At 50.7% G+C, this 18,971-nt stretch overlaps 1 protein-coding gene across 1 annotated transcript in view; it reads right to left on the bottom strand.

Moving 5' to 3' along the window:
* Positions 1–18,971, bottom strand: part of Acan (aggrecan) — a 63,209-nt gene that overhangs the window by 5,805 nt on the left and 38,433 nt on the right. The window contains exons 7-12 of the mRNA XM_015995637.3: positions 18,204–18,608; positions 16,859–17,033; positions 16,309–16,436; positions 14,875–15,168; positions 13,886–14,101; positions 9,240–12,896 (exon numbers count right to left, since the gene is read on the bottom strand). Coding sequence (XP_015851123.1) covers positions 9,240–12,896; positions 13,886–14,101; positions 14,875–15,168; positions 16,309–16,436; positions 16,859–17,033; positions 18,204–18,608 — 4,875 coding nt within the window. The remainder of the gene's footprint in view (positions 1–9,239; positions 12,897–13,885; positions 14,102–14,874; positions 15,169–16,308; positions 16,437–16,858; positions 17,034–18,203; positions 18,609–18,971) is intronic.

Here is an 18,971-nt window from a genome sequence, read left to right as displayed (position 1 = left end):
CTATAGAAACCTTAAGTCCCACCATCAGCCTGTACCCTTGGCAACGCCTCCAAGGAATGCCTAAGTCATTCTCGTTACTTCCTCACAAAGGAAGATTTCCCAGGAGTTTTAGGTACTTTCTGGAAGTTTCTCTAATTCATCGAAAGGGGTTTTGAGCCCGCGTACACTTCCAGTTCTGTATGAACCATTGCTACCAGCATCCTAAAGTCTCAAGCCTCCTTTTCTGAGTTAGGAAGGCTTGAGACCCGAGGGGCTGGCAGGAGCCTAGAGAGCACTGTCAGTGAGAACACTGGGGGTCAGCCTGGTCCTGCCTCGGGCCTCTGGCCCACAGGTGTGAAGCAGAGGTGCTGGCAAGGCCCACCAGAGGAAACTTAGCTCCTATGCCTTGCAACGAGACTGCTCCGACAGACTCACTGTTTACTTTGTACAAGGGAGCAAGAAAGGGAGCCTGGGCCAAGGTAGCATTCAGAGGGCAGCCGCCATGGTGTGATGGAGAGGGTGGCATGCACGGTCCCTGTTCATGCATGATTGGAGCACGATGGTGACACAAGTCCTCTCAGGTAGATCACCCACAGCCCTCATGCCAGGAGAAGAGGAGGAAAGGCAGCTCAGTTAGCACAGGGTCGTTGCTCCCCAGGGACATGAAAGGACATGGAAGTCCCACAGAGAACACAGCAAGGTAGACAGTGCCCACGATCGTGCTGAGAAGATCCGCGGCCACCCGTAGAGTGGGGACCCATTGCTCCAACCCATAGTCTTCTCCAAGAGCGGTGCACAGAATCAGCTGTGTTGTCCTAGCGGGACCCATGCACTGATCTCTGTGGTCACACCAGCAAGTGTGCCAAGCCCTGGAAAAGGTTAGTGTGTGTGCAAGGCTTCCTGAGCCCCGCTTTGCAAAGTATGCATCTCTCCTGGGGTCAGATCAGCCAACATTTCAGAGGCGGGTTCCCCAAGGGAAAGAGCAAGAATCAGTGTTGAAATTGGGGTGTGTGGGGGTGGGGTGGGGTGGGCAGTCTTCTCAGATGCGTTCCCCGGCATGGCTCTCCAGGTAGACTTGTGGGCTCCAGTCCAGGCCTGGAACCTGTGGTTAGAAGGGTAGGGTGAGGATGGAGGAATGCAGCAGTTAGTAACATTAGCTGAAGCCGAGACGGCCGTACCGATCTCACACAGGTCCCCTCCGTAGCTGGGAAGGCATAAGCATGTGAAAGTGTCGATGGCGTCCATGCAGGTGGCTCCATTCAGACAAGGGCTTGAGAGGCACTCATCAATGTCTGCAAGAAACCAAGGGCCACCATTAGGACCTCTGCCGGCAATTCACAAGCACCATGGCTTCATTATGGGTGGCCAGCCCTGCTGCTGTCCAGAGGCTGGAAGGGGCCTGGATAGATTTCCCGAGAACTGTTGCTGTTGCTGCTGCTGCTGCTGCCGCTGCCGTCTTGGACTGCTGAACCAAAGATGCTGACAGTTTTCTTTGGATGTCTGTGATTCTTGATGGGCAAGCTTGGAGCCTTGGAACTAGTTTTCCAGATTGGAGAGATCTGGTACTTCCGTAGCCAAATGCCTTTTATGAGCCTGAAAATGGAATATTCCTTCCATATATCTTCTCTCATGAATAGTTTAAGAAGCTAGAGGTCTGAACTGGCGATGGTGATAGGCAAGAAAATTGGAAGTGACTTTCTTAAAGTTTGGTTAGGGGTTTTGCTTCTCCTGGCTTCCTCTATAGTTGTGAGACAAGGAAAAGAGAGCAAACCCGTGTTCTAGAATGAGCCATCTAAAAGTGGTCTGAAGGGTATAGAGCCATGACAAATGGCCATATGGGATTTTTGCAGGAAACTCATTAGATTTTCTGGCTTGTAGACAGTGTCTTTGTCTTCAGTAAATAAGATTTAAAGATATTTAAAAATGAAACCCAAGTCTTTCTTTTGGGATAGGGAACAAACCTTGCCCAACATTTCCCCTTGTGACTTCCTTCCAGCTTAAAGTCTCAAAAGGTAGGCATCTTCAGTGAGTCGTAATTTGTAGATGGGCACCCATCCTGGCTAGGGGCAGGCAAACATGGGAAGCTGGCTCAGTTAGTGGGTCTATTAGACCCATCACCAGCCTGGGATTCAGTCAGGTGCCCAGACCTCTCTGTCTCAGGCAGATTCTTTTTCTTTTCTGCTCTTTTAGTTCCAAGGCACTCTTTCTAGCTGAACTTCTTTGCAAGACTTGAATTTGTAAATCGTCGACCTTTGCCTCAATTTATCAAGTTAGGCAAAGTTAGAACTGAACCTCTTAGACTTGTCTCTCTACACCTTTCTGGGAAGCCAGGAGGCCTGGGGGCTGGGGAAGACTTCTGCTGTCTTCATATTTATAACTCCAGAGCTGGCCTTGAACTTGTGTACTTCAGGGTGATCTTGAATTTCTGATTCTCTAATCTCTACTTACTGAGTTCTGAAATTGTAGGTGTGCATCATCATGTCAGGTTTACGTGATGCTGGCAATTCAATCCAGGGCTTTGAACATTCCAGGCAAGCACTCTGTCAACTGAGGTACATCTCCAACCCGGAAGAAGCTAATTCTTGGTACATGCAATTATGTTTCCTTGAGATCCTCAATCCAACGGTATGTTGATGGATGATCTCCTTGGGATCAGCAGAGCCTTGACTTCAGAGCAGGACTTTAGCTCATCCTAGAACTTAGATCTTGCTGCCTATAACAGCAATCTAGACCTTTAAGTCAGTCCTGTGCTAGGATGGCCAATGCACTTGCCTGTGGATCTTCAAGCTCTGGGTCATCTTGGCCAAGTCTATGCAGCTGGTGGCCCGGGAATCCCTGGTTCTCAGGTACCTTGCTCTCTCTACCTGTCCCGCTCCTCTTCTCCACATCGCTGGCATCTCTTCTCTTCCTGAGAAGTTCTTAGCTCCATTTCAAGAAGCACACGCCATGGATTAGAAACTCACAGTTCCAAGCAACCCCAAAATGCACGGAGGAACTGACTGAAATCCCGGCATGCACTTGGTTTCCCAGCATGCACCAGGATTCCCAGCAGCAGCAGTAGCAGCAATAGGTCAGGTCAGTTGGCAGCGTGGAAGCTGGGGGGCAGCTCTCTTGCTTTCAGGAAAGCTGGTTGTGTTCTCTCTTGTCCATTAACTTCCTTATGGGAGATGGGAAGCACCAGGGCAAGAGGGTTAAGCACATGGAGACGCTAAAGCAGTTGTACAGAGCAGGGATGGGGTGGCCTCCGGGTAAAAGAGCCAGACATCAACTCTGGGGCCCTTGGCCAAACCATGAGACAAAGGGCAGGAAAGGCAGAGGCCTGGTGGAGGCCAGGCCGGGTGGCTTCCAAATGTCCCAGAAGCTTAGAGAGGGCTCTCGTCTGGCCTGGGATATGAGAAGGTGTGCTGTTTTCCTTCTGTGTTCAGCCAGGGTATGAAGTTTGAGCATTGTTTCAGGGACCTGGGTACCAAGATGAGGAAGAGACACACACAGTCCTGAGAACTGGATAGCATCGGGTCCTTAGAGAGGCCAAGTGAGCCTCTGCAGAGTGGGAGAGGGCTACTGTCCCGGAAGGGCTTGCTCAGAAGGGCTTGAGCACCTCACTTCCTCTGCTTGCAAAAGCCATTCTGGACCTGATTGCACAGCTCTTTCTGTGTCAGGTATTTGGGACACCTACTGGTCATTGGGACCAAGAGAAGAGGTAGTGGGGACCTTCTCGGGGTTTCTGGACAAGGTGGTAGCGGGTGTGGAGAGGGATGGCTCCGGGTAATGGCAGCCTTAATGGAAGAAGGGAGGAAGTGAGGGGACCAGCGTGGTCTAAGATTGGATGCTGTGGACCCCCTTTCCCTGTTATGGTTCTCACGGTGCAGTGGTATGTATGGACCCTCTTACGCCTCTGGCGGTAGGGAGACAATTGAAATGGCTTGCCCACATTGGCAAGTCCAGGACACAGATTGAGAGGGACGGAGGAGAGGCAGGAAATGAGCCAGGAAGCTGTGTCTCTGTCCCGGGTGAAGGGAGACCTGGCAGCATCTTGTTACCATGTATGCTTTCTTCCCCAAGAACTTAGGTGTGGTCACTGAACCGGGGCGGGGCACTGTGTGCATCTTGAGCAAGGCCCCCGAGCAATGTCTCTAACTAAAGACAGCAACTGTGGGTCTCCCAGGAAAGTCTGAAGGAGACAGACCTGCAAATGCTTTGGCATCTAACCCAGACGTGCCAGGCCTCCACTTTGAGTAGGTCTTACCCAGCTCTGGCCTAAATCAGAGTTCATGACCTCCAAGTGAAGATGAGGTTTTGATGACTCACGGAAAATGCTGAATGGAGAGTGATCGCCAGTGGCTCTCCTCAAAGGATAGCTCAACTAAATGCTTCACCACTCAACAAACGAAAACAAACAAACGAAACCCCACAACAACCACGGCACTCTTTAAGCTGCTCAGGGCATAGCTTGTGCAGTTGTAGTGGATGACCCTGGACACAGCTTTCCAGAGATGAGGATGGGAGATTTCTCAAGCACAGGAAAAAAAAAATCCTGACCCTAATAAATACTTTTAGACTCTGACTCTCTGGTTGGGCATCTCACTCAGAAGAGAGAAGGATTATAAAAGTGTATTTATCAATCTCAATTTGCATTGTAAAAGAATGGTCTTTACATTTAAAAGCAGGCTATTATTATTTGTACATTTCAAGTCTTCTCTATTTTAAAAGTTGATCTTAAATGTGTCTTCACTATGCTGCCTTTTCAAGTCAGTTGCTGCTTATGGACTCTTTGATAAAATGAAGTATATAGTATTATATCTGTTATTACATTATATTATCTATTATCTGTTATTATTATATTATATTATATTATCTATTATTATATCTATCTGTTGGGTGTGGTGGTTCACACCTGGGATTTCAACACTGAAGAGGCTGAGGTCAGGGGGGTGGCCGTGAGTTTGAGGCCAGCCTTGGATGCACAGTGAAACAGATGGGAAATCCGGTTAGAGCAGTATTTTTCAACTGTGGCTACACTTCATAGCCATTGGACTATTAATTTTTTTCAAAAGACTTTTAAAGAGATGCTGGTGGTCAAGTTCCTCTCCAGACCAACCAACAGCCTCAGAACAGCGCAGGGTGGAGCCCAGGCAGGATCCTCTCAGGAGCTCCCCAGGCAATTCCAAGCAGCATGGAGATGGAGGCTCCAGTCAGAGCCTTTTTTGTGTGTCAGTAACGAGGCGGGAAGAGGTTGCTGGTTCTTATTACATTTAATTAGTTAACGTGTGTGTGTGGAGGGGAGGTGCTTGCCATGGCATGAGTGTGGAGGTCAGAGGCCAGCTTGTGGGAGCTGTGTTACTTCCTTCCGCCCCTGTGGGTCCTGGGGATTGAACTCAAGTGGTCAGGTTTGGCAGCAAGTGCCTTGACCTGCTGAGCCATCTCGCCAGCCCTGAGGCTGCTAATTTTTAACTGGACCAGATTGAGAATCTGAGCACTCATGAAACCGATGTTTTATTATTGTTATGTTATTGTTGTTGTTATTATTATTATATCTCATTGTATCTATTTTGAGATTGGGTTTAATTTACCCTAGGCTGGCTTCAAATCACTCTGGAGCCCAGGATGACCTTGAACTTCTGGTCCTCCTGCCCCAGTCTCCTAAGTACTGAGATTATAGGTGTGCATCACCACACCCAGTCTTAGATATTTATTAGGAAGTCAAAAGTACTAATTACTAATTTATCCAGAACTTGTTTATGAGGGGCCTGGAGAGATGGCTCAGCAGTTAGGAGCACTGGCTGCTCTTCCAGAGGACCCATGGCTCAATTCCCAGCACCCACATGGCAGTTCACACCTGTCTATAACTCCAATTCCAGGGGATCCGGCATCTTTACACAGATATACATGCAGGCAAAATACTTGCATGCACATAAAATAAAAATAAATAAATTATGGATGTGAAAAAGAACTTGTTTGTGGACAGAACACTGACTAAGCAAGGTGGCAGTCAATACCAAATGTTTTCTTTTAGGACCAAATCCAGTTCCTCCCTTTGGGAGAGGAACCCCTGGATACTCAAATATCAGAGGGATAATGTTGCATCTTGGTACCTGTGGCCCTTGGAAGGCTCTGAGGTGCGAGCAGTGAGGTCAGAAAGTGAGGGAGATACAGGGAATTAGAAAGGCTGTCCTTACAGTGGATCGTTAACGTCTCTTCTTTCCTCCCTTCCTTCTTTTCCTTTATGTTGGGACAGTGTTTCACTCTGTAGCCCAGGCTGGCCTGGAACTCTTGGCAGCCCTCCTGTCTCAACCTCCTGAGTGCTGGGTCTTGGATTATAGGTAAGAGCCACTATATTGAGAAGAAGAATAAATTCTATTGCTATTTACTTTTTTACTGACTTTAGGGCTGCTGAGGACATGAGGTCCCCTACCTCAGAATCTCACTATGTAGCTCAGGCTGGCCTCCTCTTGCTCCAACCTCCCAAGAGCTGAGATTACAGGTGTGTACTATGCCCAACTGAGGTCACAAGTCTTGCATGTGACTTTTGTAGGTTGGAAGGCGTTACTGAGAATGGAGTGACCAGGAATAGAGGGGTTTGGCCACATAGTCATTAGGGCCTTAAGGAAATATTGTCCCCTGGGCAGTAAGAAAAGTCCACTTTCTCTGTCCTTGGGGGCCCACTGTGCCCTCTGGCTCTGGCTTGTAGAGAGTGACCCCAATGAAGGGAAGAGTGGGTAGATAGCTGCCTACTGTTTTATTTAGCATGTATGTGCCAAGTATGAAGCATGTTCACTATATATGAGGGTGTACTATACAGCGAGGCATTAATATGTGTGTGTATTAATATCTAAGAATGCAGAATCTTTTGTGTTGGCTGTAAAGGCTGCTGAGGCTTGGGTCCTGGCTATCAGGTAAACCTAGTTAGTTGAGTTTCCCCTAGAATTAATTTCTCCATTTTTGAATGTGTCTCAGGAATGAAGACCCTTTATGAGAGTCCCTGCCTTAGTAGGGAGAGACTGGGGACAAGGACATCAGGGAAGTGGGGAGACTTAACTCAAGAGCATGGGCTTGAAGGCACTGGGTAGCATTGGATGCTGAAGAGATAAATGAGAAGTGTCCACACAGCGGCAGGTGGAGGCTGAGCATCTCATTTTGGGGAGCTACCTCCAATCAGAGGATCCTCACGACCCTCACCCCCTCACCAGCTCCTGGCCCATGGCAAAAGACAGGCAGAATCTCTAGGGCAGTGGTTCTCAACCTATGGGTCACAACTCCTTGGGGGAGGGGGGATCGAACAACCCTTTCACAGAGGTCACCTGAGTCCATTGGAAAACATAGATATTTACATTACCAGTCATAACAGTAGCAAAAATACAGTTATGAAGTAGCAACGAAAATAATTTCATGGTTGGGGGGGCAGTCACCACGATATGAGGAGCAGTATTAAAGGGTCACAGCACTAGGAAGGTTGAGAACCACTGCTCTAAGGTGATGGGAATCCATGGGAAATATGCCACTGGTCACAGCTGCAAATTTCTAAGTTGGGAGGCAAGAAGAGGACCTAGAGCCAGCCCAAACCTGGAGGGTTACAGGGGCTCTTCTGATGGGTTTGCTTCTATGATGAGAGACAGCTCTCATCAGGAATTTCGCCAAGGGAGAGGAGTGTCTGCTCTACTGATACTCACCCCAAGTTTAACATTTCCTTGAAGTCTCAAGGTTTGCTTGTTTGATGTGTGTGTGTGTGTGTGTGTGTGTGTGTGTGTGTGTGTGTGTTCATGTGGGTATGTGCATGTGTGTGTGTGCAAGTGCTCTTGCATGTGTAAGTGTGAGCGGTGGAAACCAGAGGCTGACCATTCGTGTATCCCTCTCTTGCTCTCCATGTTACATTTTAAGACAGGGTCTCTCATCGACCCTGGAACTTACCAGTTTGGTTAGGCTAGCTGACTAGCTGGCCAGAGAGATCTAGGGCTCCTCTTGTGATATCTCCCAGCCGGGGCTGGGGTTAGATGGGCACCACATATCCAGGTTTTTACAGGGGTGCTGGGGATCTGAACTCAAGTCCTCACGATTGTACGGCAAGTTCTTTACTGACTCCGCCATCTCCTCAGCCCTCCAAGTCTCATCTTACCTTTAGAATCCAAAAGTATTTTGAATTCTACTCACGAGACAACCGACGGCTGAACAGAAGACTACTAACAAGTGCATGGCTGACCTTGACTCTTTTCTCCTAACCTTCTTTTCAATTAGATGCTCTGGAAGGATGAGTCATGTTTAACTTCTGCCTTCTGTCCCTGTCCCTGCCTACCTCTCCTTCCCAGCTGACCTTGGTCAGCTTCTGCATGAGTCCCGCTCAGGAGACCGCAGGAGTCAGTCTGTCTAGTACCTGTCTGTACCCTCATAGCTAATGGGGACTTCCGTATGTCACAGTGTTTGCCATGGGCCACAAGCATGTTCCTAGGTAGGTCCCTGGGCCGCAGGGCTCCTCTATACAGAACCTAGAGGATGAGTGAGTGTCAAGAACCCAGCTGCCTGGAGACCAGAACAGGCTCTGAGCCCCCATGGCTCGGGGATGAGGATGGCTTTGAGTCATCTCACTCCTGGCGATTCTGTCTTCCTGTACATCCAGCCCCCAAGACGTGGGGTGCTTTTTCTCTGACTGTAAAAACTGTCCCAATACGGTGGGAGGATCAAGATGTCCCCAAGTCTAGAGCTTCTGGAGCTTGGTGCCTGGGAGAGGGTGAGGGGAAGCGTAGGAACAGCACAGGGTGGTCCTGGTGGACTGGGGTGGGGTGTGGACATAGAGTTTAAAGTCAGGACAGAGCCCTGAGATAGGACAGGTTTTAGCCCCACACAAAGTACATATTTGGACATAAACGCCACTAGCAGATGTAGTCCGTCATGTCACACTCACTTGGGGACAGGTATGTGAACATACTTTCTATCACTACCTAAATAGGTACTGTCTCCCTGTGCCAAGCACGGATGGGGGAGCCCACACATGAATGCTCATGTGAGCTAACCCCAACGGAAGTAAGCCTCTCATCTCCCCAAGTTCATGCTGTGAGCACTGCATGAAGCTCAGGGCTTGCTTTGTTCATAGCTCTATGCTGTTTAGTATTCTCTGGTACCATTCTGGCTTGATGGATAAGGCTCAGAGAGGTTTAGAGTATTCTCTGACACTGCCCAGCTGACCTTTGAACTTTAAAGCCACCACACCTCCTTCTGGATTATACTTGCTTGCACTCACACAGTGAAAGGGAAAACAACCCCAAACATACCTGCCGCTGTTGACTCTGCTTCCCCTGACCCTTCTGGAGAAGAGGGGCTGGGGCCGTCGGTCAGGGATATGGTTGTTTCTGCTGTTTGGGTCTCCTCTCCTGAGTATGAGGGGATCGGGGATTCGATCTCTTGATGCGTCTCTGCAGGGCTCTGGGTAGGCTGGGCCCACTCGGACTCTGGGAGAGTGGTGCTGATGGCAGCATTCTGCTCTGAGGTGTGATCAGACCATTCTCCACTGACTTCGGTCCTGTCTCCGGAAGCCACGGGAATGGCAGAAGGCATGCCCGAAGTGTCTGTGTCCACACTGGAGGTAGTGGTAGATTTTCCACTCACTTCCAGAGCAGCAGACCCCTCCCTGGTGCCTTCCTGAAAGGTCCATGAGGTGCTGCTCACCTCCATGCCTGAGGTTGTCACCTCCAGATCTGCTTCGTGGGAAGCAGAGGTGATTTCATGCAGATCCGGGAACCCAGACAGTTCACTGCTGGCCTCGGGGGCAACAGAGGCTCCCACTCCAGCCTCAGGGTAAGCCAAGGAGGACTCAGTGCTGGCTTCTGGGACTGATGCTTCTACCCCAGACCCAGGGAAGTTTGTCACAGCTCCGCCAAGGTCCTCAGACGCCGAGGCTTCCCCACTGGCACTGAAGAGCCCGGGAGTGTATGTCACAGAAGGCCCTTGGCCAAGTTCCTGGGAAACGGTTGGTTCAGTCACGCCCTCCACTAACTCTGAAGTGATTAAAGTGACTTCCGGAAGCCCCGAGGCTTCCCCGCTCCCAGCTGTGGCAGCCACGGATTCTCCACTCACATCTGTACTGCTAGAAAAGTCCCCACTGAAATATGGAGAGCTCGGTGGCTCTGTGCTGGGTTCCACCAGCCCAGACTGCAGTGTGCTTAGGTCCGAAGACCCAGAAAGGTCCCCAGACATGTCTGGTGCTCCAGAATGGGTACCACTGAGTTCCAAAATGCCCGAAGGCCCTTCCCCGGCTTCTTGAGCCGTGGGAGCCTGGGTTATAGATTCCACCAAAGTTCTGTCTACAAGGGACACAGTAGGGAAAGAACTGCTGCCAGTCTCACCTCCAGAGAATTCTCCACTGACCTCAGCTACTCCGCTTGGGAGGCCACTGAATTCTGGAGCTGGGGATGTGAATCCACTGGAATCAATTGTTCCAGAAGATTGTCCACTGATATCCACTGTCCCAGATGGGCCGGACAGATCCATCTCCCCTGAAGGGAGGCCGCTGAGTTCCACAGATCCTAAGCCTTCTTCTTCTTCTTTAAATGTGGTAGGGGTCACTTCAACAAGACTAGTGTCCACGAATGTGATGCCAGAAAAGTCCCCACTACCACTCACGGTGCCAGAAACTAGGTCTGGGGTTCTAGGTGTTGTTCCGCTGAACACCGGCAACCCTGAGGGCTGCCCGCTGAGATCTGGAAGCCCAGAAGTTTCTCCACTCACGGAAGTTATGCCGGAGGTCTGGCCGCTGCCAAAGAGAGCTCCAGAGCCTTCCCCACTGACGTCTGGTTGTCCAGAGGACAGTCCGCTAAGCTCAGTCACTTCAGAGGTCCCACTGGTGTCAGGAACCCCTGATGGCTGCCCACTGACTTCAGGAATCCCAGATGTTCCCTCACTGATGCCAAGAGACCCAAATGGCTGTCCACTAGCATCAAAAAATCCAGATGTTTCTCCACTGACTCCAGGAGCTCCAGATGCTTGGCCACTAAGTTCAGTTCCTGAAGGGAGACCACTAATGTCCCCACTACTGTCCAGCTCACTGAGGGGCAGCCCTGATACTTCTCCCGCACCACTGATGCCAATGGTTCCCCTTCCTTCCAGTTCACTGGCAGTGGTGGCTGTGACCACTTCTACTAAGGTACTGTCCACTAGGGAGACAGTTGGGAACCCAGATGGAAGTCCACTGAAGTCAGGCAGGCCAGAGGATGGGCCACTTCCAATGTCCACTCCAGAATACTCACCACTAAATCCAGAGGGAAGGCCACTTGCTTCTGGAGTTTGGCCACGTCCTAGAGTTCCGGAAGGTACCTTATCAAATTCCAGGGCTCCAGAGGCAGAACCTACCAAATCTTCTTTTCCAGAAGGCAACCTACCAAGGTCCTCAGCTCCAGAAGCTGAGGTCTCTAGGCCTTCTTTTCCAGAAGGAAGTCCGCTGAGGTCATCACCCACCCCAGAAACAGAGGACTCTAGGTCCTCTCTTCCAGAAGGAGAACCAGTAACACCTTCCCCGGAAGCAGAAATTTCCAGACCTTCCCTGGTAGAAAGACCAAGATCCTCCACTCCAGAGGCAGAAGTTTCTAAACTGTCACCTCCAGAAGGAAGTCCACTCACACCCTCCACTCCAGAAGCAGAGGTTTCTATAACGTCTCCTCCAGAAGGAGTCCCACTGAAATAGCCTCCAGAGGTGGAAGTTTCTAGACCTTCTGCTTCAGTAGGGAGCAGACTAATGTCCTCTATGCCAGAGGCAGAAGTTTCTAGACCTCCTGTTCCAGAAGGAAGTCCACTAACATCCTCTACGCCAGAGGCAGAAGTTTCTAGACTTTCTCTTCCAGTAGGAAGCACATTGATGTCCTCTGCTCCAGAAGCAGAGGTCTCTAGACCTCCTCTTTCGGTAGGAAGCTGGGTGATATCTTCTGTACCTGAAGCAGATGTTTCTAGACTTTCTCCTCCTGAGGAAAGTCCACTCAGATCTCCCACTCCAGAAGCAGAAGTTTCTAGATTTTCTCCTCCAGTAGGAAGTACACTGATGTCCTCTATTCCAGAGGTAGATGTTTCTGGACCTTCTTCTCCAGAAGGAAGTCCACTGAGGTCCTCTACTCCAGAGGCAGATGTCTCTAGACCTTCTCTTTCAGTAGGAATTCCACTGACATCCTCAATTCCAGAGGTAGAAGTTTCTAGACCTTCTCTTCCAGTAGGAATCCCACTGACATCCTCTACTCCAGAGGTAGAAGTTTCTAGACCATCTCCTCCAGAAGGAAGCCCGCTGACATCCTCTACTCCAGAGGTAGAAGTTTCTAGACCTTCTCCAGAAGGAAGCCTGCTGACATCCTCTACTCCAGAGGTAGAAGTTTCTAGACCTTCTCCAGAAGGAAGCCCGCTGACATCCTCTACTCCAGAGGTAGAAGTTTCTGGACCCTCTCCTCCAGAAGGAAGCCCGCTGATACCTTCTGCTCCAGAAGCAGAAGTTTCGATTGTTTCCCTTCCAGGAGGCAACCCGCTAAGGTCTCCAGAGGCAGAGCCTTCTAGGCCCTCACCTCCAGAGGGCAGCTTGCCAACTGTGGGAGTGTGGGACCACGCCACTCCTTCTCCATCCCCTGAGGCCAGTCCACTCTCTACAGGCAGGCCTGAGCTCACTGTGGGGCTGAGGCCACTGGAGTCGAGGTCACCAGAGGGAAGTCCACTTTCACCGCCCCGTGATGGCTGCCCACTGGAGCCAAGGTGTCCTGAATCTTCTCCACTGCCTGTGAAGTCACCACTGATGCCATGTGGCCCTGATGCCTCCCCGGAGCCGGGCAGCTCCGTCCCACTTGGCGGTGCAAGTGATGTTGCATATGGCTCCTCCGAGGTGGAAGGCACTTCTGAGGCAGAGGGGATTTCAGTGTGATCCTCTGCTGCTGAGATGGTGGGAAGCCACGTGGGAGGGACCCCTGGAGGAAAGAAGGCAGCCAGGGTGAATCGCGGAATGGCGAACTCTGCTCCGGGTCAAAGTCATACGTGATCTGAACTCCCTCCCGCCCACAGAAAACGTCTTTCAGGAGCGCACAGGTCGGGTGACTGCTAAGGGGTTTGTTGAAGTGCTCTGGTAAAGGAGGCGGAAAGGGGAGAGAGGAAGGAAGGAGAAAGAGGGAGGAAGGAAGGGAAGAGAAAGGAAGGGCAGATGGGTGGATAAGGAGAGCGGACTGGGAAGCTCCTGCTACACCCCAGGGCCACAGGCTATATGAACCCTACTTTTTGGGGACTCGAAGGGCCACCTTCTCTACTACCCACTGGACGTGGGGGCCACCACTGAAGAGAACCAAGCTCCCCCTTCAAGTGTTTCCATATTATCTCTCATATCTAAGTCATAGTTTTCAGAGTGTGGTCCCTGGGCGACCATTCTCAGTGTCTCCTGGGGCCTTGGTCAACAAGCAGATTCCAAGCCCCTACCCCAGCCCTCTGCTGATAGAGAAGCGGGGTGTCTAAGATGAGGGACTGTTTTCCTAAGCCCTCCCAAAGACGCTGGTGCTGTTGGAGTGGGAGAACCCATCTCCAGGTTAGGAGGGCCAGGGGGTGCTGTTTATAAAGATGCCTTAATTCTCAAGCTGAGGTGCCTATTATTAAAGGGGATCTGAAAAGTAAAGAAGAAAATCAAAACACCTCACCATTTAAAATATGGTTACATTACCCCCAACCCTGCCTTCTTTTTGTTGGTATTTTCAAAACAGCTCATATCTGGGCTTGGTAGTGCAGACCTGTAATCCAGGCTATTTAGGATGCTGAGTCAGGAGAATTCCAAGTTCAAGACCTGCCTGGGCTCTCTATCAAATTCAAGGCTGCCCACCAGACTCCCACCCTCACCTGGGCATTCGTATCAGGCAGGTGTGTGGGGTTAGTGTGCATGGCTTCAGGGCACGCTCCAGAGCCCAGGTTTACCCACCTGGCAGTGCGGATGTACCCACTGGGGTGTAGGCTGGTCCCCATTCAGTCTGTTTTTCTGATTCAGTGGTGAAATCTGGCCCTGCTGCAGTCTCTGTCTCCAATGGGACAGCCTCCACACCAGGCCCCACCTGAGTGACGATCCAGTCCTCTATGTCGGAGGGTGATGTGGGAATGCCGCCTTCTTCTTGTCCTGGAGAGGTCGCCACTGACACACCTGAAGGAGATGTGGGAGGTGAGGTCCTGGCTTTGACAGGAGTCCATTTCTACCCTGCCCTTCAGGACCAGAGAAGCAAGGGGAGTCCTGAGGTACACCTGGCCAGTACAAAGAGCCTGCTGACCCACTCCAGCCTCTAAGTCAGCAGGATAGCTGTTTGCCGTTTGTATCTATTGTACAATGCCACGGTGTGTCCTCTGTCCCCAGCAGCTTAGGACTGAGTGGTCTGGGATGTCGCTCATGTGCATGTACCCACTCTCCAAGCACACAATTAAAAAATGGTAAAAATAAATCTTGAAAAGTTAAAGTAATTCTGGATTCACAAGAAGCTGTAAGGACACACAGCTTTGATGTGTTATGCTGAAAACAGGTAGCCTCCAATCTCCATTCTGGTGGGTGCATCATTACCCTATATGGATGCTGTGAGAATTCAACCAATCAGAGCCCAGCACTTCACTCTCAACTAACTGGTAACGATGGCTGATACTACAGTGGTAGTGCCGATACAATGTGTCAATTAAGCATGTAGGTGGCCAGTGCTTGAAGAAGGACGCCAGGATTATTTGATTAACTCATTACAAAAGTATTACAAGAAGAGAACTTGACAAGAATCTACAAATTAAAACAATATGTAAACACATATGGAGTGTTTCTCATTCACTACCCCAATTAATATTTGCATGCAACTTTCTTTGAAGTAGGGACCATTTTGCCCCTCTTTATAGAGGACGCAGTAAGGAAGTCCTGCCAGGCAGATGGGGTGACTACCGTACCTCGGAAGCAGAAGGCATGGTGCCTGGACAGTGGGTCTGGGAGGCCGGTCTGGTTGGGGTAGAGGTAGACAGTTCTCACGCCCGGTTTGTCCCCACCGCAGGCAGGCCGAGGGGTGACGATGGGGTATCGGAGGCTGCCATCTGCCAGCCAGCCAGCATAGCACTTGTCCAGGCCACGGCTCCAGGCAGCGTAGAGCTGGCCAGTGGAGGCCAAGGTGGCATTTTGGGCTTCACAGAAGGCCCGCGCTTCCTGGAAGGTGAACTGCTCGAGGCGTGTGGCGAAGAACACTTCCCCTGGGGACAGAGACAATGGCAGTGTGATGGTTCATATGCGTCGTCGGAAGAGTCCTGTTCCCACTGCCCTGGGACAGAACTCCTGGCACCCCTACCCTGCTCACCAGGGCTGATCACCCACCTATGTGGCACATACTCCTATAGGCCCCAGCCCCACTCAGGCACACCCCCAAGGCCACACCCCTTAGGTTTCTTGGGATCCTGGGCAATAGAGACCAGGGGCTCCACTTTGTGCTGAGTGGGAATTTCCTGGGATTTGGGACATCCTTTGCTAAAAAACACAATGTCACAGTGGAGCTGGGGGGAGCTAGTCAGTCTTTGGGGACCTGGCTTCTACCCCTCCTTATTTAGGCTCACCAATCATACCTAGGTACCCTTCCTTTGACAAATAGAGGTGCCTCAGCTGGCCACCCAAACCCCAAGCACTCTTAGCTCCCTGATCCCCCATGGAGCTCAGGGACTACCATGGACCTGACTTACATTCCTCTGGGGTCTCAGCACCCACATACCACCCAGGGCCCTATCTGGGTTAGGGAGCTCACATCTACCCAGCATTTGTTTATACCAGGCACTTTTTACATGTCTCAATATTCAGAAAAACCTTGAATGTGGGTATAAAGCAGCAGTGTTTTACAGATGGGGAACTGAGGCTTACAGAGGCAGAGTGGCCGTGTTTAAACTTTTCTAGAACACTGGCAATTTTCAAATTGAGTTCAGTGGAAAAGCAATTTGGTGACATTCATGGAGGTGTGTCGTTGAATGAGCTTGAGCAGAGTTGAGTTACAGAGAGTTGAAGCGGATTGGGGTTACAGGACTTCTCACAGCCTCAGGTTTGTTCATGGGCAGACTCTATAAGGCAGGAGGTGTGTCTAACATTTATTTATTAGAAATCAATCAATTCAGCCACAGAACGCAAGGCCTTCTGAAGGACCAATGTCCCACTATAACATGAGCGGGAAATCATATGAGCTTTTGGTGGGGAGAAGGAGCTTGAATTGAAAGAGGTGAGGGGTGGGCCTCTTCCACCTGGAAAGCTGTGTGGGAGCAGGCCTGGGTGGGTGGTGGCAATTCTATCCCTTTCGTGACTCTCCCTTAGTCCCCGTGGGTCTGGAGATGGGAATGTGGTAATGCAGCTCGTACCCTCAAGCTTGTCCACGTAGCAGTAGACATCATAGGTCTCTGATGACGGGCGCACGCCATAGGTCCTGACTCCGGGGCTGCTGTCCTTGTCGCCCACACATGGGGTCCGAGGGCTCACAATGGGGTATCTGTGAGAGAGGATGGGAAGGGGGGTGAGGGCCCGTCCTGAGGATAGGAAAGGCACATCTTGGGTCATGTATTTGTATCAAGTCTCTTGAGCATCTGACAGACTTCAGAAGAGAGTCTTCTACACAAGAGAGCAGGCACTCTGGCAAGCTGCAGGGTATGGAGGTGCTTGGAGAGGGTCTCCAGGGCCTTTTTCTGTTTGTCTCTTGGAGGGAAATGACTAAGAACTTGGTAGAGCCCAGTTCCTGCCACCATCTTTCAGAACATGCCTTGGTTTAGGGGCGTGTGTGCAATTTAGGGAACGATGCAATCACCAGTGAGTTCATTAACCCACAAAACTCAGGGTGGGGGTGGGGGTGGGGGTGTCCACCCTGCTGGATGTTGTGTCAGGCTGGGGGCTGGGAATGGTAAGCTTGTCCTTTACCTGACGGTCTGGTCCTGCAGCCAGCCAGCATCACACTGCTCATAGCCTGCCTCATAGGCAGCCTGGAGCTGCTCGGGTGAGGCCATGACCGCCCCGGTCTGCATGCAGGCCTGCTGTGCCTCCTCGAATGTCAGAGAGTATCTGGTGGAGCCTGGGCGATAGTGGAATACAACTCCTGGGTGGCAAGGAGAGAGGAGAAAGAAACAGGGGTTAAGACTGATGCTCGTGGGGTCTGTTCAAAGCTTGGCCCCTCCATTTAGACATAATGGATAGATCTGGACAATTCCACCTGAAGTTCTACTTGGTGATGCCATGAGTGTCATGGGAGATGGCAGTATCCATCTGTCTACCCCAGGTGGGGACACCATCAAGGCCCTTTATGGAGACTACACCAGGATGTTCTTTCTGTTTGTAGATTTGCATTCATGATCAGCTGGGCTCTGTACTGATTGACATCCCCATCCCTCGAGATATTTCCTGAGTACAGAGAACACCATCTACCTAGCCCAAGGGTTGCAAGTGTTTTCCAGAAAGAACCAGATAACTACATCAAGTTCTTCTTCTTCTTCTTCTTCTTCTTCTTCTTCTTCTTCTTCTTCTTCTTCTTCTTCTTCTTCTTCTTCTTCTTCTTCTTCTTCTTCTTCTCCTCCTCCTCCTCCTCCTCCTCCTCCTCCTCCTCCTCCTCCTCCTCCTCCTCCTCCTCTTCTTCTTCTTCTTCTTCTTCTTCTTCTTCTTAAAGAGTCTTGCTATATAAACCAGACTGGCCTTGAACTCACAGCTCTCCTGCCTCAGTCTTCTGTGCTGGGATTACAGATAGGTACCATCACACCTTGTTTCTAGAACAGGCTTTGTTGGCCCTGTAAGATTTCTGTGACAAATTGCTCAGCTCAGCCACAACTGCCCTGAATTAGCCATAGACAAAGTCTTAAACGGGTGGCTGTGGCTTTGATCTAATCTTTATTTGTGGGCACTGAAATTTGAAACTTACATAATTTTCACGTATCACAAAATAGCTTTCTCCTTTTGACCCCCCCCAACCCGGTCCTCAATTATTTAGGAATGTGGAGGCATTGTTAGTTCACAGGCTACCTCAGAACAGCTGTGTTCAGCCTGCTCACTAAACTTCGTTGATTTTTAATCCTGGTGGGGAGGACAAGGCCAGGCAAGGCCATGGGGTTGTCCAGAGCAGTGGTGTTTAAGTGGGTCTGGTTTGTTTTGAGCCATGTGGCGCTGTCATCTGTTTGATATACACCTTGGTTTCCCCAGGTGACTTCATTTGGAGTCAATGCTTTGTGGTCGGAGTGTGGACCTAACTGCCCTGCCTGTCCCCCGGGAGTGTACTTACCCCCTGGCAAGCGGGGCTGGCCAGGGACTTCAGCTGCACCTGGCCCGAGGGTCACTTGTACCACCAGGTCCTCACTGGTGAAGGCCGTGGCAGAGTCCAGCCCTCGTGTGCTTTCCTCAGGAAAGCCCCAGGGCCTGGTGACCCCTTCAGTTCTCTCCTCAGCCTCAGGGAAGGCTGTGGCCCTCACATCAGGGATAACTGTGAGGGCCTCCTCCGGCTCTGAGATAGTGGGGGACAGGTCGAAGATGGGCTTTGCCGTGAGGATCACATTGCCCCGGACTTCTCCCTCAGTGATATTTCGGGGCAGGGGCAGCTCCAGGTCTGGCCAGGTCACTGTCTGGATGGTGATGTCGTCTTCACCGCCCATCCCGAAGAAGTTTTCTGGGATGTCTACAAAGTCTTCCCCTGGGACAGGATGCAAGGACAGGCGTTAGTGCTCAGCTTGGGACTGTTCCGAGGAGACGAGAGCCGAATGTGCCCAACTTCCTCCTACTTGGCTGGAGCCAGGCACCTGGCCCTGTCCACCACAAAGGCCCTAGGTATCTGAGTGCTGTGGCTCCTCCATAGCCTCAGGGTGGTTCCCACAGAATGCTAGAGTCCCTTATATAACCTATGCACCACCGCTGGACTCTTACGCCATCTTTTGGTTGCCTCTAATTCCTCATACAGTAGAAGTGCTATTTCAATAGCTGATAAAGTGTATTGTTTGGGGGAACAATGGCGGGAAAAATCCTGCACATATTCAGTATGGATGCAGTGAAATTATTA

The sequence above is a fragment of the Peromyscus maniculatus genome, chromosome 1 (assembly GCF_049852395.1).
Source record: "Peromyscus maniculatus bairdii isolate BWxNUB_F1_BW_parent chromosome 1, HU_Pman_BW_mat_3.1, whole genome shotgun sequence".
Taxonomy (NCBI): domain Eukaryota; kingdom Metazoa; phylum Chordata; class Mammalia; order Rodentia; family Cricetidae; genus Peromyscus; species Peromyscus maniculatus.
The sequence above is the reverse complement of the archived record's forward strand: the minus strand, read 5'-3'. Positions and strand labels throughout refer to the sequence as shown.